The sequence below is a fragment of the Rhinolophus sinicus genome, chromosome 16 (assembly GCF_057876585.1).
Source record: "Rhinolophus sinicus isolate RSI-liver-muscle chromosome 16, RSI-T2T, whole genome shotgun sequence".
NCBI lineage: Eukaryota > Metazoa > Chordata > Mammalia > Chiroptera > Rhinolophidae > Rhinolophus > Rhinolophus sinicus.
In genome coordinates, this window is record NC_142516.1 from 124,606,242 (window position 1) to 124,628,401 (window position 22,160).

A 22,160-nucleotide genomic window follows, 5' to 3' on the forward strand; every position below is an offset into this window, starting at 1 on the left:
GGCTATGCAGTCATGCCAAAGGGGCGTCATAAAGTGCTTCCTTGAAGTGAAAAGGTGAGTACCGTACAATAAGCTATTTTGAGAGAGACCACATTCACATACCTTTTATTACAGTATATTGTTATAGTTGTCCTATTTTATTATTAGTTATTGTTGTTAATCTCTTACTGTGTCTCACGGTCATTCAAAAATTATGAATTAGAGCACTTTTTTTTTTTTTTTAAGTTAACAAGGTTAAAAGCCCAGGGATTCGATGAAGGCTCTAGAAGAAACAAGACCATTTCTAACTTCCTTGATTCACAACATGACTTTCCCACCACTAATAAATGGAATTCTAGTTTCTCCAAGACCCACTCAGTGAGAAGGAATGTCTCTCTCTTCTCTGAACTCTCATGGAATTTCGTCCAGATTCATTTTACAATGTCCTGCAGCTACACACAAGCCTCATCTCCCTTTCTGGACTCAGGCTCGGAGGCCAGGCTGGGAGGGAGAGCCCTGCTGGACCTCCCATGGTGCCCATACCTTGCAGGGAGGCCTCAGTAAATTCCTGCTGAATGACGACAGGATTCAGTGAATAAATATCCTCACTAATGTCTTCCTGTGTTAACTCTAAATATCATCCCCTTTCTCCATATTGCACGAACACTCTGTAGTATCTTTTGGTTAGTAATATAGACAAACTAACTTAAACGATTTTTCTTGCAAAGATTCTTTTAATCTAGTATGAGCTAAAACCGTAGTAGCCACTGAGAAGGACAGCCACAACATTTTTCAACTGGCTGTAAGCTGGAACGCTGACTAATTCCTATATGGGAAGCAGTCCTCCACAGATATGCACTTCCAAACAGACAGGGCCATTGGCCTTGGATTTCCCTCGATCTAGAGCCACTCCCAACTGCTGGGATCTTTGCCTCCAATCATTCCCACAAATGATCCTCTTAGGGAAGAGGAGACAATTCACCAACCCACAGTGCACTCCATGGTAGGCCCTTTCTAATTAACCCGGATGAGCCAAGCGTGACAACTGTCTGGGAGGTTCCTCTCTCAGAAAGTAGGTAGTCACTGTCACAATAGAAATGAGCAATGTTATGAGTGACTAAAACAAGCAATGTTACAAGTGGCTTCCACTTAAGAGTCACCATTACTTCATGCATGAAATTTAAACGTTACCTTTGGTATCATACTCACTGTGTTTCCCCGAAAATAAGACCGAGCAGGACCATCAGCTCTAATGCGTCTTTTGGAGCAAACATTAACATGAGACCTGGTATTATATTATATTATATTATATTATATTATATTATATTATATTATACTATACTATACTACTTTATATTATACTGGGCTTATGTTATATTAAGACCGGGTCTTATCTAATGTCATTAGAGCTGATGGTCCGGCTAGTTCTTATTTTCGGGGAAACAGGGAGATCCTAAAGGAATCTTTGGTGAGGAAGGGGGAAAGGGGACCAAAACTACAAACTAATTATCCGCTACATTTCATGTTTTTAAATCCCAATTACAGCTAGAGTCTAGAGAAAACTAGTGGGAGGAAAGATCATGGACATATTGTTAGTAATTTATTCCAAATTATTTTATTATATTATTAGATTATAAAGTAGTTAAGGCTTAACCTGCTTTTACACAGAGCATAAAGATCTTCAAGGGAACCCACTGCCTTGAAGAATTGAAAGAGGCTGCAGGGTGGAAGAGGAAGGGGGCAAGAAGAGAACAGCTTTTAGACATGCAAGTGAGCCAAGAAGAGGTGTGCGGGCACTAGGCTCGGTCATTAGCCCAACCCACAGCTGTTAACACCACAGGGGCTTCTCCTCCCACTGTCCCCCAATCCCACCCTACTGTGGACCAATTTGATAATAAACAAAGCACAAACAAAAGTAACTAACAGAAGAGGACAGCAAAAAACAATCATTCTGCACCAAACAGATTTCTTTCATGTATTTGCTCTGACCTCTTCTTTTACAAGCACCACCACTGAAAATAAGCTAGAACAAAAGATGATTCGATATGCACAGCCATAAAGAACTCCAGGGCACACTGCATACATAATTCATGATGCAAAGCAAGCGGCCATCAGGCCATCAGCATCGTCCTTTCGATATTTTACAGTGGTGAAAGGTAACTAGGTATTTACGAAGTCTCTTATTTCTATGCAACCCTTCCAAATTTAAGAACAAATGGGGGACTTTATTCTCCTGCAAATGACATTACTTACAAACGTTAAGACTATAAATCTACCAGAATTCACTTGTCATCCATCATAGGAGGGTGGCTAAGCAACCCTAATAAACCAATTAAGTCTGCAGGCAATACATATCAGCCTTGTTGAAATCAGTCTTATCGAATCACTTCTGCTTTGTGTTTTAAAAATAAACACCCCAGTTTTCTTCCCCCTGTGGTTAAAATTCATCCCATCCCATACACCCAAATCAAAGAGACATGCTTTCAGTCTCACAGACGAAGACACTGAAGCCCAGAGAGGTTGCCTGGCATGTCTAAGATCTCACAGCCAGGCAGAGAGGCCCAGGTCTCCACCTCATTAACATCCTGGACTATTTCCTTCATCCCCGAGGACCTGCCTGGGGGCCAGTATCATGTACCATCTGAATTACCTCTGAGTGGTCCCCCCCAGACTCCATTCAAGTCCATCTTCCATGCTTTCTCCATGAGTGTTCTTACAAAATGTAAACTTGACATTTCCCCTCTCATGTTAGAAAAAGAAATTATCAAATCAAATAAAAACATTTCAGCTTTATACTGAGCTGCCAAACGTTCTATTCTGGTGGAGAAAAATAAAGTTAGCTGATGAGGTAGATAAGCTAAGATTTTTACATGGAATGTACACTTATAAGTAAAATAGCTGGCTCCCAGTAATCTGTACAACCCTCTTCCCCCTACTCCTAGACTACAGAACTTCAGTGGCCCTGGTGGTTTGCAGAAAGTCCCCTAGTATCACCTCCACTCTGATGGAGACCTGCTCCTATCCATCCAACCCCAACCACCTGGCTCCAGGGGGCTTCCCTCCTCAAGCGTCTCCTGGTCCCTGAAGATCTTTTTATCTCAGCATTTATTACCCAGCCCTGCAATTGTATGTTTACCGCTTGTTCCACTTCCCTCGAATGCTGCTTCCTGGGACCAGGGCCTGTTCACCCGACTCTCCAACGCCCGCCCAGTACCTTGTCACTGCAGATTCCTAGTTCATGTTTACACAGCCTTGCGCACACATGCCTTTCACATAGGCTATTCTGCTTTTCATTCAACTAACCACCCATTTTTGACAGGTGGAAAGCTATCATTTTCCTGACAGGCAGTACAAGGCAGTGGCAGAGCGTGTAGGTTCTGAAGGAGGGTGGCCAGGCCCTGCCATGTACTGTGTGCCCCGGGCCAAGGTACTCAGCCCTCCTGTGCCTCAGCATTGTCACCTGTAAACAGGGAACACGGTATTCAGAGCTAACATTTGTTGCACACTTACTATACGGTATAAACTACTCTGGACACGTGGCGTCCATTCATTCATTCCGTCCTCACAAATCTAAGGAGGCTGTGATAGCAGGCAAGTGCTTAGGAACTGTCAGAATTATTTCTTCTCGGTTACAGATGAAGAAACTGAGGCTCAGAGTGGCTTCCCAGAGGCCCAAGCTTCTTTACTCCCTAATCGACTGGCTTTGAAAGATAAAAAGAGATAGTAACGCCTCTTTCTCTGAGGCAAATTTAGCATAGGCAGAATGGCAGTATTTATCTCTAGCTGTATTTCAAAGCTGTAAGTAATGTCCTCTGTCCCTTGAAACAATGCAGACTCCTTGGGATGAAGATCTGTCCCAGTACAGAAATGAGCTAAATCAGAGGAGGAGGAGGATGAAGCAGAAAGTAATTCATAAGGTCAGGAGCACACGCCCAGATTCCAAGCGTTATAAACTTATCAGTGTAATGCCTGTACCTGCATGCTTCCAAGGTGAGACAGCACCAGTCTGTGCACAGCTGTGAACACAGCCACTGACACACCACCAGATTCTTCAAAAGCAACTGTTTGTCTACAACCGAAGCAGCAGCCTTCTCTTCTAACAAAGAACAACGTACACTGTTCTAATTCCTGATTCTTCCTCCTGGCGTCCAGTGGGCTCTGACTTCAGTGGAAATCCCCCCTGCTGAATCAACGTGTCTTGAATCACAAACGGCACGATAAATCAGGAGATTTATGGACTGTGAAAGGGATGGCGGGTGTATTCCCACCTTCCTGTGAACACCTGGTGCCCGCTAGGCAGCACTTTATCGCTTCCTGGAAACAGTACCTGCTTGTTTTGGCTCAGGAAAAGAATTTTAACAGCCCTGGTAATCAGCAAGACGCAATCACCCCTGCTATTTGGGGAAGCTTTGTATGCTGCCCCATGTCACACAGGCAGCAGCAGCTCTCAAGAAGTGGCCGAGAGGCTAAACAGCCCTAAGCAGCTCTGTCTGGCTGCAGTAAAGCCTGGCCAAACAGCCTGGAAGGCAAATTCCTGAAATGACCGTCAGAAAACAAGTTTCCTTTTCTCTCACCAAGAAAAAAAAATGGAAATACTGGAACCAGAAAGAATGCATGTTAGAGTAACCAGAGGACTTGCACATGTGTGTATTTCTTGGGGAGGGGAAAAGGCATACATAGCTGCAGAGGCTTAACAAAAGAAAAAAAAAATTCAAAAGAACACCTGCCCCAATCTAGAGAGGGGCGCAACCAGGGCCGGGCCATCTGGAGGTGAGCAGTGTCGGCAAAGGGGACAGATGCATCCTACAGGGGCTTTGAATCCCATTTTTTGTTACTATAGACTAGGTGCCAAACAGCCCGTTTGGCCTCAGAGTGTTCTGGAAAAGTCACATTTCTCTTTTTAGTTCTTCCCCATGCAATTCACGAGCAACAAGCCCCCTGAATGAAACGCATTGCAGCTATGCCATTCCGACGTGCGGCTGAGGTGACGCGAATGCGTAGTTTTAATAACATGTTCAAAAAAGGTGGCTTGTTCTTTTCCTCCTCACTGCCTGCACCGATCTGGACATTCAGGATGAGATGGAAGATTTTAAAGACCAAACACTTCAATAAGCCCTGTGGAAAAAATCTCTTTCTCTAAGAACCCGATTGGTGATTTTGTTAGCTTTAAACAAAATATACAATTAAGTATCTTTTCCTCACAAAAGGCACTCTCACAGGATTTAATGGTTTACTGTTTTTACAGGTCACACACATTTCCGTGTGCTGGGTTAGAATTGTCCTTTATTCATTATACAAATAGAAGAGCAAACGGTGCGGATAATCTCTTAAATTTTGAACCCCTACTGGTACCGGGATCCATCCAAGGCATACAATCGTGTGGAACTCTGGAGGCTGGTTCCAGGGCAGATTTTCCTTTACATGGCAGTTGGGGTAGAAAACCAGAAGCAGTGTTTTCAGACAGTGAAGCATAGTTCATTGTCAATTAGTTTTCATTAATTTCTCATAGAGACACAGCATTATTCTATCTGCCACTGTCTTATTTTAATCAGTGGTCTATTTATTTGCAGACATGTAAGATTTGTAATTATTACTATGTCTAAACATTACATCACATTATAAAGGATGAATTAAGCTGTGAAATGCATAATTATGCTGAAAACAATGGTTCCCCAATATGCATCACAAAAGCCAATTAAAAACATTACCCATATTTGACATCACAAAGTTAAGCTTTTATCATTCCCAAACCCCCTTTTAAGTACCCCCCCCATTCTGACTCAGAGATTTGTCTTTTTCTAATTGCATCTCAACAGTGGTCTGAGCACAAAGAGGGATTATCAACACTGAAGGAAATAAAATTGAGTATTTCTTAAGATGCTGGAAGGTGGAGAATTTACTTAGCTTAAATCTGTAAAAGAATCTGCAAAGAATCAAAGGTCTGTCAATATAGAACTAATTAAGCAGTACATCCGCTGGTAGAATATAATGCTATATGTACATATTCAGGTGTGTAAACACACAGAATAGGTTCATAACTGGACATATGGAAGCATCTCCAAAACATATTTGAAGAGATCAACAGCACCGTGCAGAACAATGACTATGCATGAGCTCTTTCAGATTAAAATATATGCAACTATGTTTTCTTTTCCTTAAAAGAAATTCACAAGAAACATTTTACAGAGAAGAAAGAGACTTAGGGAGGGAGGGGCTATGAGAGAGGAGCTTTGATTTTGAATATACCATCCACATACAGATATTACTTTTTTATTGTCAGTCAAGGTTATATGCGTAGAGTGATTATGGTACACTGTGATTCCTTCTGTTACATCTCTGTATTTGGAAAAATAATAACGTTATTTTGTTTAATCACAAAGGAAGCTACCGATAAATTATATCGAATGAAATATAAAACGTCAAAACATTTAACGTCTTTTAAACGTCAAAAAGGCAGACAGGCTAGAAAATAAATACCTTAAATATGACAGACAAAAGGTTATCACCACTAACACGTAAAGTGTTCATGTAAACTGAAATCTGTGGTTATAAGAAATCACTGTGATAAAAACAAAAATACCACTACCATGATCATGTCAAAAGACATGATCAGAGGGCCGGCCCGGTGGCTCAGGTGGTTAGAGCTCTATGTTCCTAACTCCAAAGGCTGCTGGTTCGATTCCCACATGGACCAGTGGGCTCTCAATCACAAGGCTGCCAGTTCAATTCCTCGAGTCCCGCAAGGGATGGTGGGCTCTGCCCCCTGCAACTAAGATTGAACACGGCACCTTGAGCTGAGCTGCCACTGAGCTCCCGGATGGCTCAGTTGGTTGGAGCGCGTCCTCTCAACCACAAGGTTGCCGGTTCGACTCCTGCAAGGGATGGTGGGCTGCGCCCCCTGCAACTAGCAATGGCAACTGGACCTGGAGCTGAGCTGCGCCCTCCACAACTAAGACTGAAAGGACAACTTGAAGCTGAACGGCACCCTCCACAACTAAGATTGAAAGGACAACAACTTGACTTGGGGGAAAAAAAGTCCTGGAAGTACATACTGTTCCCCAATAAAGTCCTGTTTCCCTTCCCCAATAAAATCTTTAAAAAAAAAAAAAAATACACAATCTGACAATTCACAAAAGAAGCAACACAATTAGGCAATATTCATAGAGGAAAGCATTCACATGCCCTAATTAAAATTTGAACCATCAGTGAGATATTGTTTTCCATTCACTGTTAGTGCATTTTTAAGATGATACCCAGTACTGAGGAAGGGCAGTGAAATCCATCCTGCATCCTCAGAAAGTGGGTGTATGAACTGTGTCCTCGTTGTGGAAAGCAACACACACGTGTTGGACCTTAGACAGGCTTTGCCTTTGACTCAGTGACTACATTTCAGGGATGTTTGCTCTCAAGTGTCCAATGGTTAAAAAAACAAAGGTCAAAATCTCCTTGATGTACTATTTTGTAAGCATTTATAATTACTGTGTAGAGACTAATAACATGAAACCATATTCATGACAGTTTAGGTTAAAAAAAATTTAATTATTTATACAATATGATTACAGCTATATATTTTAATAAATCTAAGCTTAAGGGGAAAATTTGAAAATAAGTAGAGCACAATGTGTAATTGTGTTAGATACCAGCTATGAGTGGTTTTTTCTTTATTTTTTCTCTCTTTCCAAATTCGTGTGTTTTAATAAGAGGAAAGCCATTTTTAAAAGAGCATAAAGAGTTTATGAATAGGGATCACACTCTGTTACACTCCTATGAAAAATAAAGTTTTGTCCATAAACTTATCAGATTTCCAAATACATGTTTAGACTTATGCTTTGTGGAATAAGTGTAGTAACTGCAGCAGCAGCTAACATCTACTGAGCTCTTGCCATTGTTCTAAGCATTTTACATATTTTAAAACAATCCTCAGGACACCCTATGAGACAGAAACTATTATGATGCCCAAAGTCACATTGCTAACAAGTGATGGAACAGGGATTTAAACCCCAGCAGCCTCCCTCAAGAGCCCTTGCAACAACTATATAGTAATTCTTCCATTTAAAAATGCAACACAAAATTCCAAATGTTTCAAATGAAATACAAAGTAAAATAAAATATAAATTAAAATTTTACAATGTCTTGCACGTCCTAGAATTTCAATGACAATGTAACTAAGTATATTTTGATAAATTGAGAGGCAAGGGAAGACAAACTCAAGTGATGATAAGATGAAAGATGCAAGAAAACCCTCTGACATTGTAGTAAGTAGTGTCCAAACAAACGAAATGCATAAAACATGGTGCACTGTTAGTATAAAATGAATTTTAAAAACCAGTATTTTCAGTCAGGCTGTGGTATCACAAAAAAGCACAGGTGAAAGTTAAACTTAGTCCACAATAACATGCTAATTGTGTTATAGCCAAATTCGCCTTTTCTCATGATCTGTTACGGTACAGATTTAGAGGAAGGAAAAGTGATGTTCGCAATCCATTCCCGGGGATTACAGAGGCACGTGGCCACCTGGCTGGCAGAATAACCGACACTCCTTTTCTCTCCATCTCAGACGTGGGGTAAGTGACCAGCGGCACACTTAGACATGGAGCTACAGGACAGGTGTGCTGTCAGCCCAACAATAACTTCATTGGGAGTCTGAGCACATTATTTGAAACGACCCTTCTGTTTTTCCCAGCCAAAAATCTCTCCCATGGTCTCCCCTGAGCCCCTGGCCTGATGGAAAAGGAACGGGATAGGACAGTGCTTCCAAAACTCTAGCTCATGGGCCAGCAGTGGTCGCTGGCAAACTTTTACCAGTCCATAAATGTAACTTAAATCCTTATTACAATTGCTAAATTCGACATGCTTTTATGCACACACACGCCCACCCCCAGGCAGCGCGTGTTGAACTACCTGTATCCCCCCTGCCCTTTTAAAAGCTTCTAATTTGAAATACGCTTCCTCACTTCTCCATGCATGTCACTGGAAATCACTCCTTAACACTCAGCGACAGGGCAGCCCTTTCTGGAAGCCCTCTCTGAGCCTCCACTTCTCCCCGACACCTGACTGACCTCCACTGACCTCCACATGTACAGGCCCCATGCTTTACCAGACCCCGGATGCCCAGCAGCGACCACAGTGCCCAGTACTTAGTGATATGCAATGGACATCTGGGAAAGACAGGAGAAAGAGGTGAGTTTGTTATGTAGGAAAGCAGTGAGCAACCTAACACTGAGGGGCAGGGCAGGACTGTGGGTAGGAGCTAGGGTTTCCAGGCGGGAATTCCCGCCCGTTCTCGGGAATTTTTTTCACTTTCCCGTTCCCGAATCCCAAGAAAAGTTGGTCGGGAAATCGGGAAAATCAGCTCCTTGAACCCAGGTGGTTGGTAGTATCGGCCATCACTCTGTAGAAATGATTCATCGTGGAGAACAGAAAACAGTTTATATCTCAGGATTCGGGAAGAGGAAAGTGAAAAAAATTCTTGAGAATGGGCGGGAATTCCCACTGGAAACCCTAGTAGGAGCAGAGGGTCTGGGCTGAAGTCCCAGAGCGCTCTAACTCAGGGGAATTCACTTAAGCTTCTAAACCTCAATTTCTCCACCTGGAAATGAGGACAATGGTAATTGAGGACCTAGCTCCTAGGTTGCTTGGAGGATTAAATGAGATTTCCCATAAGAAGCACTTAGCACTGTCTCTAGGACATTGTAACTCAACAGTGTTACCGATTCGCATATGGTTCCCCAACCCTATACTCTTAGAAAGACTGATATGATGGTTAATACAATAATAACCTTTGTGGCACGAAAAATAAGAATCTTATTGAAATAATAATAAAGTTGATACGTCAAACAACAGTACCTGGCAGAAATATAATTTTTCTGATTTTATCTCTTTCTTCTCCACTACCTTTTTTTTAAACTTCCTCTTCAAAAAAAAAAAAAGAAAAAACAAGGAAGAAAGAAAAGGAAGGAAGGAAGGGAGGCTTGTTCTACTACCCCAAAATTCACTAGTATTATAACATTGTATTAATGCAATGTTAATTTATATGTTTCATTTTAGCAGTGGGGAGGATCTAAGAAAATTAACTCTTTAATTCTCTCAACATCTTACATGCAAAGCATAGGAAACCACCTCAATAACACATCCTTCAACAAAGAACTCTGTAAGTAGCAGCCATATACTTTTTATGACGACAGTATCCAGTTTAATTTATACTGTCTTTGGAGTCTGTGTTCAGTTAGTCTTTGGTGTTTATAAATCACTGATGACTTCAATCCCTCTCAAAGTGGAAGCAAATCCATAAATGACTCAGAGAAATGTGAAGATTCCTGAAGAGGAGGCATTTTTTTCCCCCTCAAAAAACTGGTTAGTTTTGAAAGTCTTTAAAAATCCTCAGATACAATGCATTTTCCTTTTTTCAGCATCCTCTGAAGATCTGCCTGGGATTTCCTACACACAAATGATGCAAACTGAAAATCAATTGAAAAGAATGACCTGCACATGACTTTCCACCTACTTGTCTATGTCAAGCAAATTCAAAGCTGTAGCCAGTTTTTCTCAGTGTGATCCTACTTTTTTTCTGGAAAATCAAAAGCCAATTTTTTTCAGTAATTACTCACACACTCAAGTGAATTTCTCTGTATGTGGTCAGATTCCATATATACCAGAATCAACAATTACATCAACCAGTCTCTAGTTAGCTCCCCAAGGCCAAGGCCGTGTATTTTATTTTATTCTCCTAAAACTCCCAGTTCAGTACAGACTTTTGTATATAGCAGGTATTTAACAGTGAGTGATGCCAGAATCCAGCTAATAAACATCCCGTACACTTGTGGTCTAATTTGGCAATGACCTAATTTTGTATCATTGGAACCCTATCACCTTAACCCTCACATCTGCCGATAGCTTTGCCTATCGTTAGAGATCTCTACTCAAAATTCATTGGGGGGGTGGGGGGGTGGGGAAAGCTCTGTACAGAAGGTAGTAATTACACAGCAGTGATATGTGCTTCTCTTCTATGTGTTCTTTATGTGTCAGTCCCCCATTAAATCACATGCCACAGACTAGACCAGAAGGTCCCACGTCCTACTTCCTGTCCTCCCATCAACACTAAGAGGATCCCCACTGCAGCCAGGTTAAAAGATGTACATCAATGTGGCATCTCAAGGCCTAGCCTAAAAAGCCCTTCTCTCCTTATGTCATGCCTTAGAAGTAAAGGTGTCACAAAGACCTTGCCAAAGAATTCCCAGTGGTCTCACCCCAAGCAGGAAGCCACCACCCTAACCTGCTCCTTGCCTCGAGAAGCACTTGCCTTCAAGGTATGGTCGCACAACATCGTGCATGCACTAAATGCCACAGAACTGTTCCCTTAGAAATGGTTCATTTCATATTGTGTGAATTTCCGTACGAGGAGGAGGAAGAGGAAGAAGCAGTAGACGCAGCAGCCTTCACTCCGTAAGCCACCCCACCCAGAAGCAGAAAGGTACACACACCCCAAAGAGCAATCTTGACACAATTCCAGTTTTCCCTTCCTCTTTGCCCTTCTCCCAAGTGCCCTAGTGCACAGATTTGCAAAAGGAAACAGCTGGAACAGCCTGGGTGCCGAAGGCTGCCTGTTTAGAACAGGAAGTTCCTTCTTGAGGCCACTGAACCGGCCTCCGGGCTCACAATGCCCATGGGAACCTCCATCATACCCCCCCCCGACCGGTACCCCTGTACCCCTATCCTGCTCCAATTCCCCACTGCAACTTTCCTTCTGCCTTTGTAGTCTCTGCCTTCTATAAATCTACAGCTAAAGAGAAAAAAAATTGCTGATTTTTTTTTTACTAATTTACTCTTTGAGAAACAACGCATCGATATTTTCAGCTAAGAGATTATGTTGAGGAAGGAAAAATGAGAAAATGTTTTCAAGCATTCAGTGCCAAAAATAATAGTAACTAAAAATGTCCCCCCTTCCCTCTCCGCAAGTCAGTCAGCCTGCTGGCAATGGCGTCTGGGAGTGGTTAGCCAGAGTGTACAGCACACATGGAACCATCTCTGCCTTCGTTACAGCCAGCCACTCGTGCAGGGTCTTCCATGAACTCAAACCAGCACCCTTCAGTCTGTGTGGTGCTTCTGGAAAGCAACAGCACATGGAGGAAAGGAAAACAGCTGGTACACACCATGAGAATCATCTTTCCTGCACCGCCACCATCACACCTTCACTCTCCTCACCATTTATTGTTTCCGTCTTCGAGAGGCCAATGTCAGGGTTGGGTTGGGGTTGGTTGGAAACAAAGAGCAATGGAACATCGGGCTTTGGGGAGTGGAGTGCTCACCACCCCAAAGAGAGCGAAGGTGAGGTCAGAAGGGGGGAGGCTTTCTGTGGCCAGCAACTTGCACTTCACTCACCTTGGCCTCCCCATACACTGTCCTGGGCCCACTCTCCCCCCACCTCACCCCATTTCTGGAAGAGTCAGGAGATGGATATGGAGGGCAGGACTATATGTACCAGAAAAATCACATGGGGAAATTATAAATGCTTACCTTAAAGTACACACTTTAGGACAAAGAACACCATAAACGACCCAAAGCAGCACTCTGCCGAGGAATCAATTAAGAAACATCAGAATGTCTTGAGTTCCTTAAAAATAACCAGCCCACTTTGAGCCCTTCTACCTGCTCAGTCCTACACCAGGCACTGTCCAGCCAGCGTCCCACCCTCCCACGAGGCATGGGAACTCAGAGAAGAGTTTATAACCATAGAGCAATACTGCCATACCTTATATAGGAGAAGGTCTTAATGGCTTGACAAACACGTGTCATCATATGTATTCTGTGGCTATCCGATGCCTGTCAATCACTCTAGTTTCTACAGGCTGCGCAGACACGAGGAGCCAAAAGGGACTAGGAGGGTCAGCTTCACTAATGCGAGAGCAGGGTTGGAGAATGCAGGCCAACAGGGGCCTCCTCATCCCTCCCCGCTGAAGTGAAGGAAACCAGCACCCAAAGGAAGGCAAACCTGACAACCCACTCAGCAGCTGGGTTTTGCAATCAGAGCAGCTGAACCAGGGAGAACAGAGACTTGGCTGGGCCTGCCTCAAGCAGACCCCAATTCGTGTGCTTTCCTCAGAGCTTGGAAACACAAAGCAACGCTCCTCTCTATCCCAGGTACAGGAGTGCCAAGGCTGCAGGAGATAGGAGAGGGCAAGAGATTAGGATGGCACCTGACTCCTGGTTTTTTAAAAAAACAAAAGGCACCTTAATGGTCAGGTCCTTAATTATAATAGGCTCCCATGGAGAGAAGCAAGTTAATGGATGGATGGATGGATGGATGGATGGATGGATGGATGGATGGAGACAGCAAACAAAAGTGTTCATTCCAATAGCTCCCAACTCCCACCCCCCACCCCCGCATAATGGAGCAAAAATCCCTCATTTCTTTACAGACAGGGGTACTGTTTTTCTCAATACATTCTCTCACCTAATCCCCAAAACAACCTGTGAAGTACACACTATAAATGTTTTAGGTGTTAAATGACATAAATGAGCAAGAACAGTCAGGTGAAGTTTACTGGGGAGTAAGACGAGCCGGCGGCAGAGTATGGCATGAAATGTTAACAAATAAAAATATTTTCTCTAGGAAATTCTAAGCGACTTGCACAGGGATGGCCTTGAGATTCTACTCTAAAGTTTAAAGAAGAGGCACCTAATACTTAATATAATTTATTTTTCAAAGGCCTTTCTAGCCTTTGAATTCTGTCATGTATGGTATTTCTTTCTCCTACGGCATGATTAAGGTTTTGATTTTTATATGAAACAAAGCCCAGGAGAGTTCAAAGAGGACTGTTCAGAAAAATAAAAGCCAAGAGGCATCAACATTAATAAAGCTCAACTAAAAAGATATTCAATAACCTTTGTGAAATTAAAAACAATGACTAATTGAACCCAAACAACTAGGTCATGCTCAAATTCCAGTAACTCTAAAACTGCGCTATAATACGGCAAGAATTTTGCTTTGCTTCAGTGGTCAAAATGAAGGACCCATTCAAAGGAAGACCAGTAAATACAGGGACAATGGGAACACTATAGGGACATTTGGGGCATAGGGGAAGGAAGTTGGGACACAGGACAAAGCAAGATGATCACTAGATTACCACCTGGGAATTTGACCGAATATGTGAATAACAAAGAGAAAAAAAGTCATCCCTCACAAAAGACCAAACAACCATTCAGCAAACATCTACCCTGTTTCCCCGAAAATAAGACCTAGCCAGATCATCAGCTCTAATGCGTCTTTTGAAGCAAAAGTTAATATAAGACCCGGTATTATGTTTATTATATTATATTATATTATATTATATTATATTATATTATATTATATTATATTATACCTGGCCATATAGTAAAATAAGACCAAGTCTTATATTAATTTTTGCTCCAAAAGACACATTAGAGCTGATGGTCTGGCTAGGTCTTATTTTCCGGGAAACATGATAGAAATTCAAAGAAGCCAGAAAGCCTCAGGCATGTGTCCTGCTCAGAGGAAGTGAACAACCTACTCAAAGAGATATTACAACACACACAAAAACCAGCAGAACAAGGGAAAATGTGCTGAGTCTCTCAGAAAGGTACAAGGTGTGCAAGAAATTGAACATGTGCAAAAGGCACTTGACGGGCGATCTGGAAAGGCATCAAGTTACTTAGTGAATGAAAGAAACCAAATAGAAAGACCACGTACCAATTCTCTGTCTACGGCTTTGGATTGCTTTCCAATTATCCTAAAAAATGACCTTTAGGAATTTGGAGAATAGGATCTTTGGTGAAAAATTACATTGAACCCAAGTTCAATTACTCACTATGACACACTCTTCCAATTTAAAAACACACAGCATTTGTTCAACCGCTTAACTGGAACAGCAAAGCACTAGAATCTTGCTGCAGACCTATGACCTAGCCACCACGTCTTATTCCATAGACCACACATCCAAACTAAGGAGTAGTCAGCTTTTCTGGTTTAGATGTCATAGTGGTAGAAAAGAATGAAAGCATAATAAATACCACACAAGAAGAAACTTACTCTAGAACATCCAAACAAGTAACATGGCGGAAAGCCTGGCTTCAGATGTACCTGCAGAGGAGGTGAAGACTCGCACACCTGACGTTCAGGCTCCATCACAGGCTTCCTTCGAATTTCAAAAGCATCTGCTGTCACTCCACCCACCCATCTTAAATGAGACAAATCGGTAATCTCTCTGACAATATAATTGATATTTTTTATAAGAACTTTAAAAACCAAGTGGTTGTTGGCTGAGGATTTTCCAAAACATGGCATTTCTTTCATACATCAAAATCAAAGAAGAGAAATCTAGCACTGTACTTCCCCCCAAGCCAACTACATTAGTGCAGCTCAGGCTAAAAAATTCCAGTAACTCTTTGGCCCATTGACAACGACAGGGCCAACACAGATTTTTCACAAAATAAGGTTTAAAAATATTAATGCAACTTTACATTTCTTCTGTATAAAATCAAAGAAGACAGTAATTTGCTATTTACTTTTAATGTCCCAAAACTAAAAAAAAATTAAATTCCAGTTTTTTCACATTGTACCAAAATCATTAGTTTACTGGGGAACTGGACACTTTGATAAAATGTAAAACTATGTACAACGTTTTAAATGTTTCTAAAAAGCAAAATGACTTCCCAAAAACATATTCAAAGGTTTCTGCCAAGTTAAAACATATTTTAATAATTTAGGGACTCAATGAACATATTTTTAAATGCATTTCCTAACTAATTAAACACCCTACATAATTCTGCTCCTACATCATCTTGATTTTTTTTATTTATTTTAGCTCTTCTCAAACCTTTCAGAAATGTGGCAAATACTAACAGATGACGGCCACCACAGAAAAATATGACAGAGGAAAATGCATTTTTTTCTTGTTGTCTTAATGTGATGAATACTATAATCATCTTTTCCCACTACTTTTGTGCCCCCTGCTACTTTTTAAAAGAAATACAATCCTAAACAAAGCAAAAAAAGATAACTTCTTTCTCTGACCATAGACAGAAATATACAGTCTATATTATCAAAACACCTGATTTATTCTTATTCAACATATAAGATAATTTTACCATTTTTAGCCATTTGTTTTTTACCATGCAAGAAATCCTCTCTTCCTTAGAACCTGGATTGCAAATCAGGTAGCTTCCTTTAACAGGTAAATAGGCCAACAATAACAAGAGAATGGGCTTGTTTGTGCAACTTATGACTCTTTAAAAAAATAAAGAGCTGAGGTTAGGAAAAAAGAACCCCAGCCTCATTGTTTACTCCTCAAAGTTCTTGGAATTGCTCTACACAGATCTTCAATTGTTCAATAACCTGTGTCTTTCCCTCTGTTGTCAATAACATCAGTTTTATTAATGCTCCATCTGAATTAAGAATTAGCTTTAAGTAGCTCCTTCAATCAGTTACTCTGTAACTCGCAACCATTTTATTCAACTTAGTAACAATAAAAAAAGCATTTGCTTTCATGAAGAAAATACAATGACAAATATAAAATGAACTGAAGAGTCTACCAAGTCTGGGAATGTGACAAGACACCAGATAATTATACAGAGTGGATGGCTCAGTTGACTGGTAACTGAATAGGGTGGCTTTTTTCAAGCTGAAGAATTAAACTCAGTCTAGATCTAGGGCAACGGGAAGATGTTACCTTCGGAAACATTGGTGTCTGATTCCTTCCTGATACCCTGACGAGCTGCATTCAGACTATGACAAAGATCAGAGGGGCATGCAGTCTTCCATTTCATCACCCCTCAAGGTGCCCTGGGGGTGGGGGACAGCGGGGAGAAACTGGCAATGAAACTATCATTAGGTTTGTCCTTAGGACACTTGGAATGGTGTTAACCAAACCTGCTCCACCAATATCTGAGTAGTTTAAAGAACTGCTTCAAAGAGTGCATTCACATGTGGGAAACATATTCCAAACTGAAGACTCAGGACACTAATTAAGCAGGCTCAAAAAGTCCCAGACAATTAGTACGAGAATTATTCCACTCACCTACAATGGTTTAAAAAAGGGGGGAAAAAAAAAAAGGCTGTTGGAAAACACTCCCCAAAAGAGGGGGGGAAAAACCTTTTTTGCCAGTGTTTTGTCCCTTCCATCTCTCACAAAGTACTTCCAAAAAGCTCTACTCTCTAACATCACAAAAACAACCCTTGAGATATATCTCTAAAGCACAAAATTGCCAGGAAGTACCCAAGGAAAGCACCCGAGAAAACTCCCCTCAGAGATGTCAGTAACTTCTCGTTCATGCCCAGGAGTGTGAACAGTGATCTCAGGATTGAGTCACGCATTACAGACTGAAAGTTTTGTCTTTACTAATCCATCCTTAGTAACAGAACATTGTCTTGACTAATCCAATCCCGATTACAAGACATTCTTCTCTGGAATTTCTTAACAAAAGTGAGTAATAAGTTTTACTTTCTGACTACACTTTGAACAGAATGTGACAACAGACATATCAAACTCAGAGCACCTCCAGCCCTTCAAGATGTGACTAATATGCACATCCCTGAAATGTCCTTCCCTGAAAGGTGCGCTAACTTGGGAAGAGGGAAAAGGAGATCCACATGTTTTGACTGGAACCCATTTTGGAAGTCTGAGTCTTTCTCGTGGGAGACCGTGATACTAGGGCCCGTATTTCCTATTGCTCATGTACTTGTTGCCTTTTGCTTGTTCTCAAATTCCCCCTGTATTTACCTTGAGAAGCTTTCCCAAGGAGCCTGTGAGGTTAAGCAAATAATATTACAAATCAGAAACAAAAATCAAAAAAAGAAAAGGAATAGAGAAGAGCCACCCCCTCCACCCTTCTCGCCACTCACCTGGGAAAGCATGTGGATTGGGCGACCCTCTTTTAAGGCACTTAGAACAGAGAATGTGCACAGTGTAGTGCAGTCCAGGCCATTCTTGAAGTAGGACATTCAGTTCCTCTACCAAGGGCGTTATGGCTTGCCATGCTGTCCATATATTTGGTAATGAAGCATGGCTGGCAATGGACAGAGTGTCTGGCTGCAGGACCCCCTTGGCAGGTCTGTAACTCACCACCACAGGAACTTTCCCTCTGTATGCAAAGATCTGAAGTTTCCCATCCGACCTGTGCACCACGTGGCTGTTGATCTGGACACTGTAGCGTGCAAACAACCCAGGTGGAAAGGTAAAGGGAAAACTATATTCAATCTGCAACTGTTCAGCCACAAAAGACTGTCCAGCTAGGTTGGTCCCATTAATCCAGGCCTCTGCATGGGGCACCTCGTTCTGTACATAGCATGGGAACTTGTACCAGGCCGTGGACCCATTCAAAAGCTTGCCCTTGGGTTTATTGAGACAGTAGCAGAGTCCCATCTTCTCCAGCAGCTCCAGCAGCAGTTGCAAGTCTTGCTGGGCCTGGACATGAGGCTTAAGCAGCAACCGAATGACATGGGCCGGCAAGAGCCCATGAAGCAGAAAGCCCTCCACGTAATGATGGAGCTGGGTGGCTCGGAGCAGGTCCTGGCTCGGTGTGGGCAGTGCCATCATGAGGGAGCTATCCCCCTCACCCTCGCCCTCTCCGCTGGTCCCTAGGAGCAGCTTATGCAGCAACAGGGCAGGATCCCTCTGGAAAAAGACATTGAGGATGTCAATGAGGCGGGTGAGGTTATGGAAGACATGCTCCTTGAGGGCCGGGCTGTCCTCAAAGTAGAGCAGCTTGCCGCTCTCATGCAGGTAGGACAGGGCACTCTGCAGCCGGTCCTCAGTCAGACCTGCCTGTAGGCCCAGGCGTGCCGAGTCCCACCAGCTTAGCCAAAGCCGTTGTGCCTGAGGTGGCTGGAAGTGCAGTTCCTCCAGCACCTGCCAGGACCGAGGCAGTACTCTATGTAAGTTGGGGAAGATTTCCCGGTGCTCAGCGACAGAGAGCAGTTTGTCCCGAAGACGCTGTAATTGGTGGGGATCCCTGCAGCTCACAGGCAACACAGGGGACAGGATCTGCAGCCGGTGGTTGAGCAGGTACTGAAAGTGGGCCTTGCGTCGCCGCAGGTTCTTGTCCGAAACACCATAGTAGGCTGCATGGGGGCTGGCAGAGCGAAGTTCAAAGTCCTGGGTCAGCGCCTCGTCCACCACCTGAGCCAGGTGGCTCAGCCCCTCGGCGTCATGCTTCTCCTGCAGGGCGATCTGGCGGTGAATATCCAGACATTTCTCCTCCAGCTCCCGCTCCCCACACAGGTCTGTGTGAGTGCCCACAATGCACACCACAGCATGAGGCACCCGGGCCCCAACCCGGTGCAAGAAAGAGCCCACCGTGGAGGGAAAGTGCAGTGGCTCATAGGTGGCCAAGTTCACCACCAGCACATAAAGGGCCCCTGGGGAGAGGAAGAAGGGCTGGATCACCTCATAACTTTCATCTCCAGCTAAGTCATACACAATGAACCGCAGGCCCCGAGAAGCATCAGCTGTCCAGCTGGTCACCTCGATGCCCTTGCTCACCGGAGGAGATGAAGGTGGGTAGTTCTTTTCCTTGTCCCCTCCTTCGTTTCCCTCCACTCTGTCCTCAGTGAGACAGTGACGGAGCAAGGTCTTCCCTGCAGCCTTATGGCCCATCAGGAGCAGCTTGAGGCGGGGCTGCACCGCAGGCTGGGAATGGGCCAGCTCCTTCTGGTAGGCTGCGATGTAGGGGATCCCCTTCATACAGACTTCGTAAGGGGGCTGGATCAGTGGATTGTCCTTGATCTTCCACAGGCCCACCCGGGACAGCTGACCAAAGTTGTCCGGCAGCACAGCGATCTGGTTCCCTTGCAGCACTAGCTCCTCCAGGCCCGTGAGCTCCACAATGGAATCTGGCAGGTAGCGGATCCGGTTATTATCCAGCCACAGGGTGAGGAGCCGGCCCAGGCCCGAGATCAGAGATGGCACTGAGGTGAGTTGGTTGCGACTAAGGTAGAGCTCCTCCAGACCAGCCAGGGGCAGCAGTGCAGCAGGGAACTCCTCAAAGAGGTTGGAGGAGAGGTTGAGCATTTTGAGCCGCTGCAGACGGCTGAACTGGGCGGGCAAAGCCTGAAGCCCGTTGTTATCTAGCATGAGGCTCTCCAGGCTGGCCAGCTCACAGAAGCCCTCGGGCAAGGTGCCAAGCTCGGCCCCACTCAGCCAGAGGATCTTAAGGGCACGCAGGGCACTGATATCCTCAGGCAGGCCCCGCAGCCGGTTGCTGGACACGTCCAGCTCCTCCAGGGCCGTCAGCTGCAGCAGCTGCTGGGGAAAAGCAGTGAGCTGGTTGTGGTCCACGTCGAGGGTGCGCAGGCGGTAGAGGCAGGAGAGGGAGTCGGGCAGGTGCGCCAACCGATTAAAGCTGACATCCAGCTCCTCCAGGTGGGCGAGCGCGCCCAGCTGGGCGGGCAGGACGGGCAGCTGGTTGTGGCTGAGGTTTAGTTTGCGCAGCTCGTGCAGGGCGCTCACCACCTCCGTGCCCAGGGCAGTCAGTCGGTTGTGGCTCACATCCAGCTCGGTGAGGTGGTGGCCCAGGTCAGCCACCGCCGGAGGCAGCCGGGCAAAACGGTTCCTGCGCAGGACTAGGACGCGCAGGCTGCCCAGCGCCGACCCCAGCCCGTCGGGCACCTCCTCCAGGCTGTTGTTCCCCAGGTTCAGCACCTCAATGTCCCCGATGTTGGCCGGCAGCACGAGCTGGGGGGCGTCGGAGGAGTCGATCTGATCCGCCCCGGCCCCGGGGCAGCCCCCGGCCGCGCTGAGGGTGAGCTGGCGCAGGTTGCTCCGCAGCTTCCTGGCGCGCAAGGCGGCGTCCCGCCACAGCCTCACTGTCTTCAGGTTCCCACTGTCCTTCCCAGCCATGGCGGGGCCGCGGCCCGACACCTTCACGAGGGCGCGGGAGCCCACAGCTACATGCCGTGTGCAGCCCGGGCGAGCGCCCGTTTCCCGGTCCCTCTCGCTCCGCCTTCCCCACTACCCCTAGGCGACCAGCGGCGGTGCGTCCTAGCGCAGCCAGCGGCCAGGCGCCCGCAGCTGGGGGGCGGCGGCGACTCGAGCAGCTCCGGGGGCCGCCGAGCCCGCGGCGCGGAGGTAGGCGGCTGCGGCCGGCGGGTAGTGCGGCTCGCATTCTCCTTCCTCCGTGGCCATGGGCGCGCCCCAGCAGCAGGGCCGCCGCCCGCCGCTCCGCGGAGGATGCCTGCTGCTCCTCCTCCCGCTCCACCCGCCTCGCCGCACCTCTGGCCCCGCTACCCTCGCAGCGGCGGCTCCGTGGCAGACAGCGGCGTCGCCTCCGCGAGCTCCTGGAGGACGGCGGCGCTCGGCTCGGCGGCGGGCATGTTGCGGGCACAGGGCCCGGGCGCAGCCGGGAGGAGGGGGCGGCAGCGCGGCGGCGCCTTCTTGTCTCCGCTTCCCGGGGCCCGGGCGGGAGCGCGAGTGCCGCGTCCTCGGCACTGCGAGGGCGCGATTGGGAAGCTGCAGCGCCGCCCGGCGGAGCGGCCCCCACGTGACCCGCGGAGGCGCCGCGTGTTCCTGGCACCGCCCCGGGGGCGGGCGCTGGGTGCGGAGCTGGAGGCTCCTCGCCGGGTGCGGGCCGGAGCCTTGGACCCCGCTCGGCGGGAGGCGCGGGAGGTACTGACTTCCGATCTGAGGCTCCCCTGATTGGGTTGTCTGCGTCTGGCTCTTTGTTGGCCTGCGCCTCTAAGGATTTCTTTTTCTTCCCTGGTGTGTTGGATCCGCTGTCTTCCCTTGCTCATTCTTTATCCCCCTTCCCCTTTCGACTCACCCTGCATCTACACCGTAATGGAGCTGGAAAAATGCAGGGACCTAGGTTTCATTGTGGGAGCTTAGAACCAGAGTGTGATTACACAAAAGGATAAATGCAGACAACCATTCATTCATTTGATAAATATTTATTGAGGCCCTATTTTGTGCCAGACCAGCTGAGACACGTTCTCAGCGCTTCTGGGGAAGGCTTTTTGAGCAGGCTCACTGCCGGCCTAATTGGGGGGAGGAGGGTGGAGAGTGGGCGGGGGTGGCGGGGGTGGGGGGACAAGGTGAAGCATACTGTTTTATCTGGGATGTCCCATTTAGCCTCACAACAACACCGTGAAACAAATACCACATCCTAATTGTACAATACTTGTTATGCTGTAGGTTCAATAAAATGGCAGCTGTTTCCTCTGAGGAAGTTTT

General features: G+C 45.5%; 1 protein-coding gene across 4 annotated transcripts in view; it reads right to left on the minus strand.

Annotated features, from left to right (window-relative positions):
• MFHAS1 (multifunctional ROCO family signaling regulator 1) overlaps positions 1 to 21,420 on the minus strand; it is a 68,931-nt gene extending 47,511 nt beyond the window's left edge. For 2 of the 4 annotated variants that reach the window (XM_019750541.3, XM_088793410.1), the window contains exon 1: positions 17,837 to 21,420. In XM_019750541.3, coding sequence (XP_019606100.3) covers positions 17,837 to 20,831 — 2,995 coding nt within the window. In that variant the 5' untranslated portion in view covers positions 20,832 to 21,420. The remainder of the gene's footprint in view (positions 1 to 17,836) is intronic. The other 2 variants (XM_088793409.1, XM_088793411.1) reach the window with 1 other exon arrangement.
• Between the last annotated feature and the right edge of the window lie 740 nt (positions 21,421 to 22,160).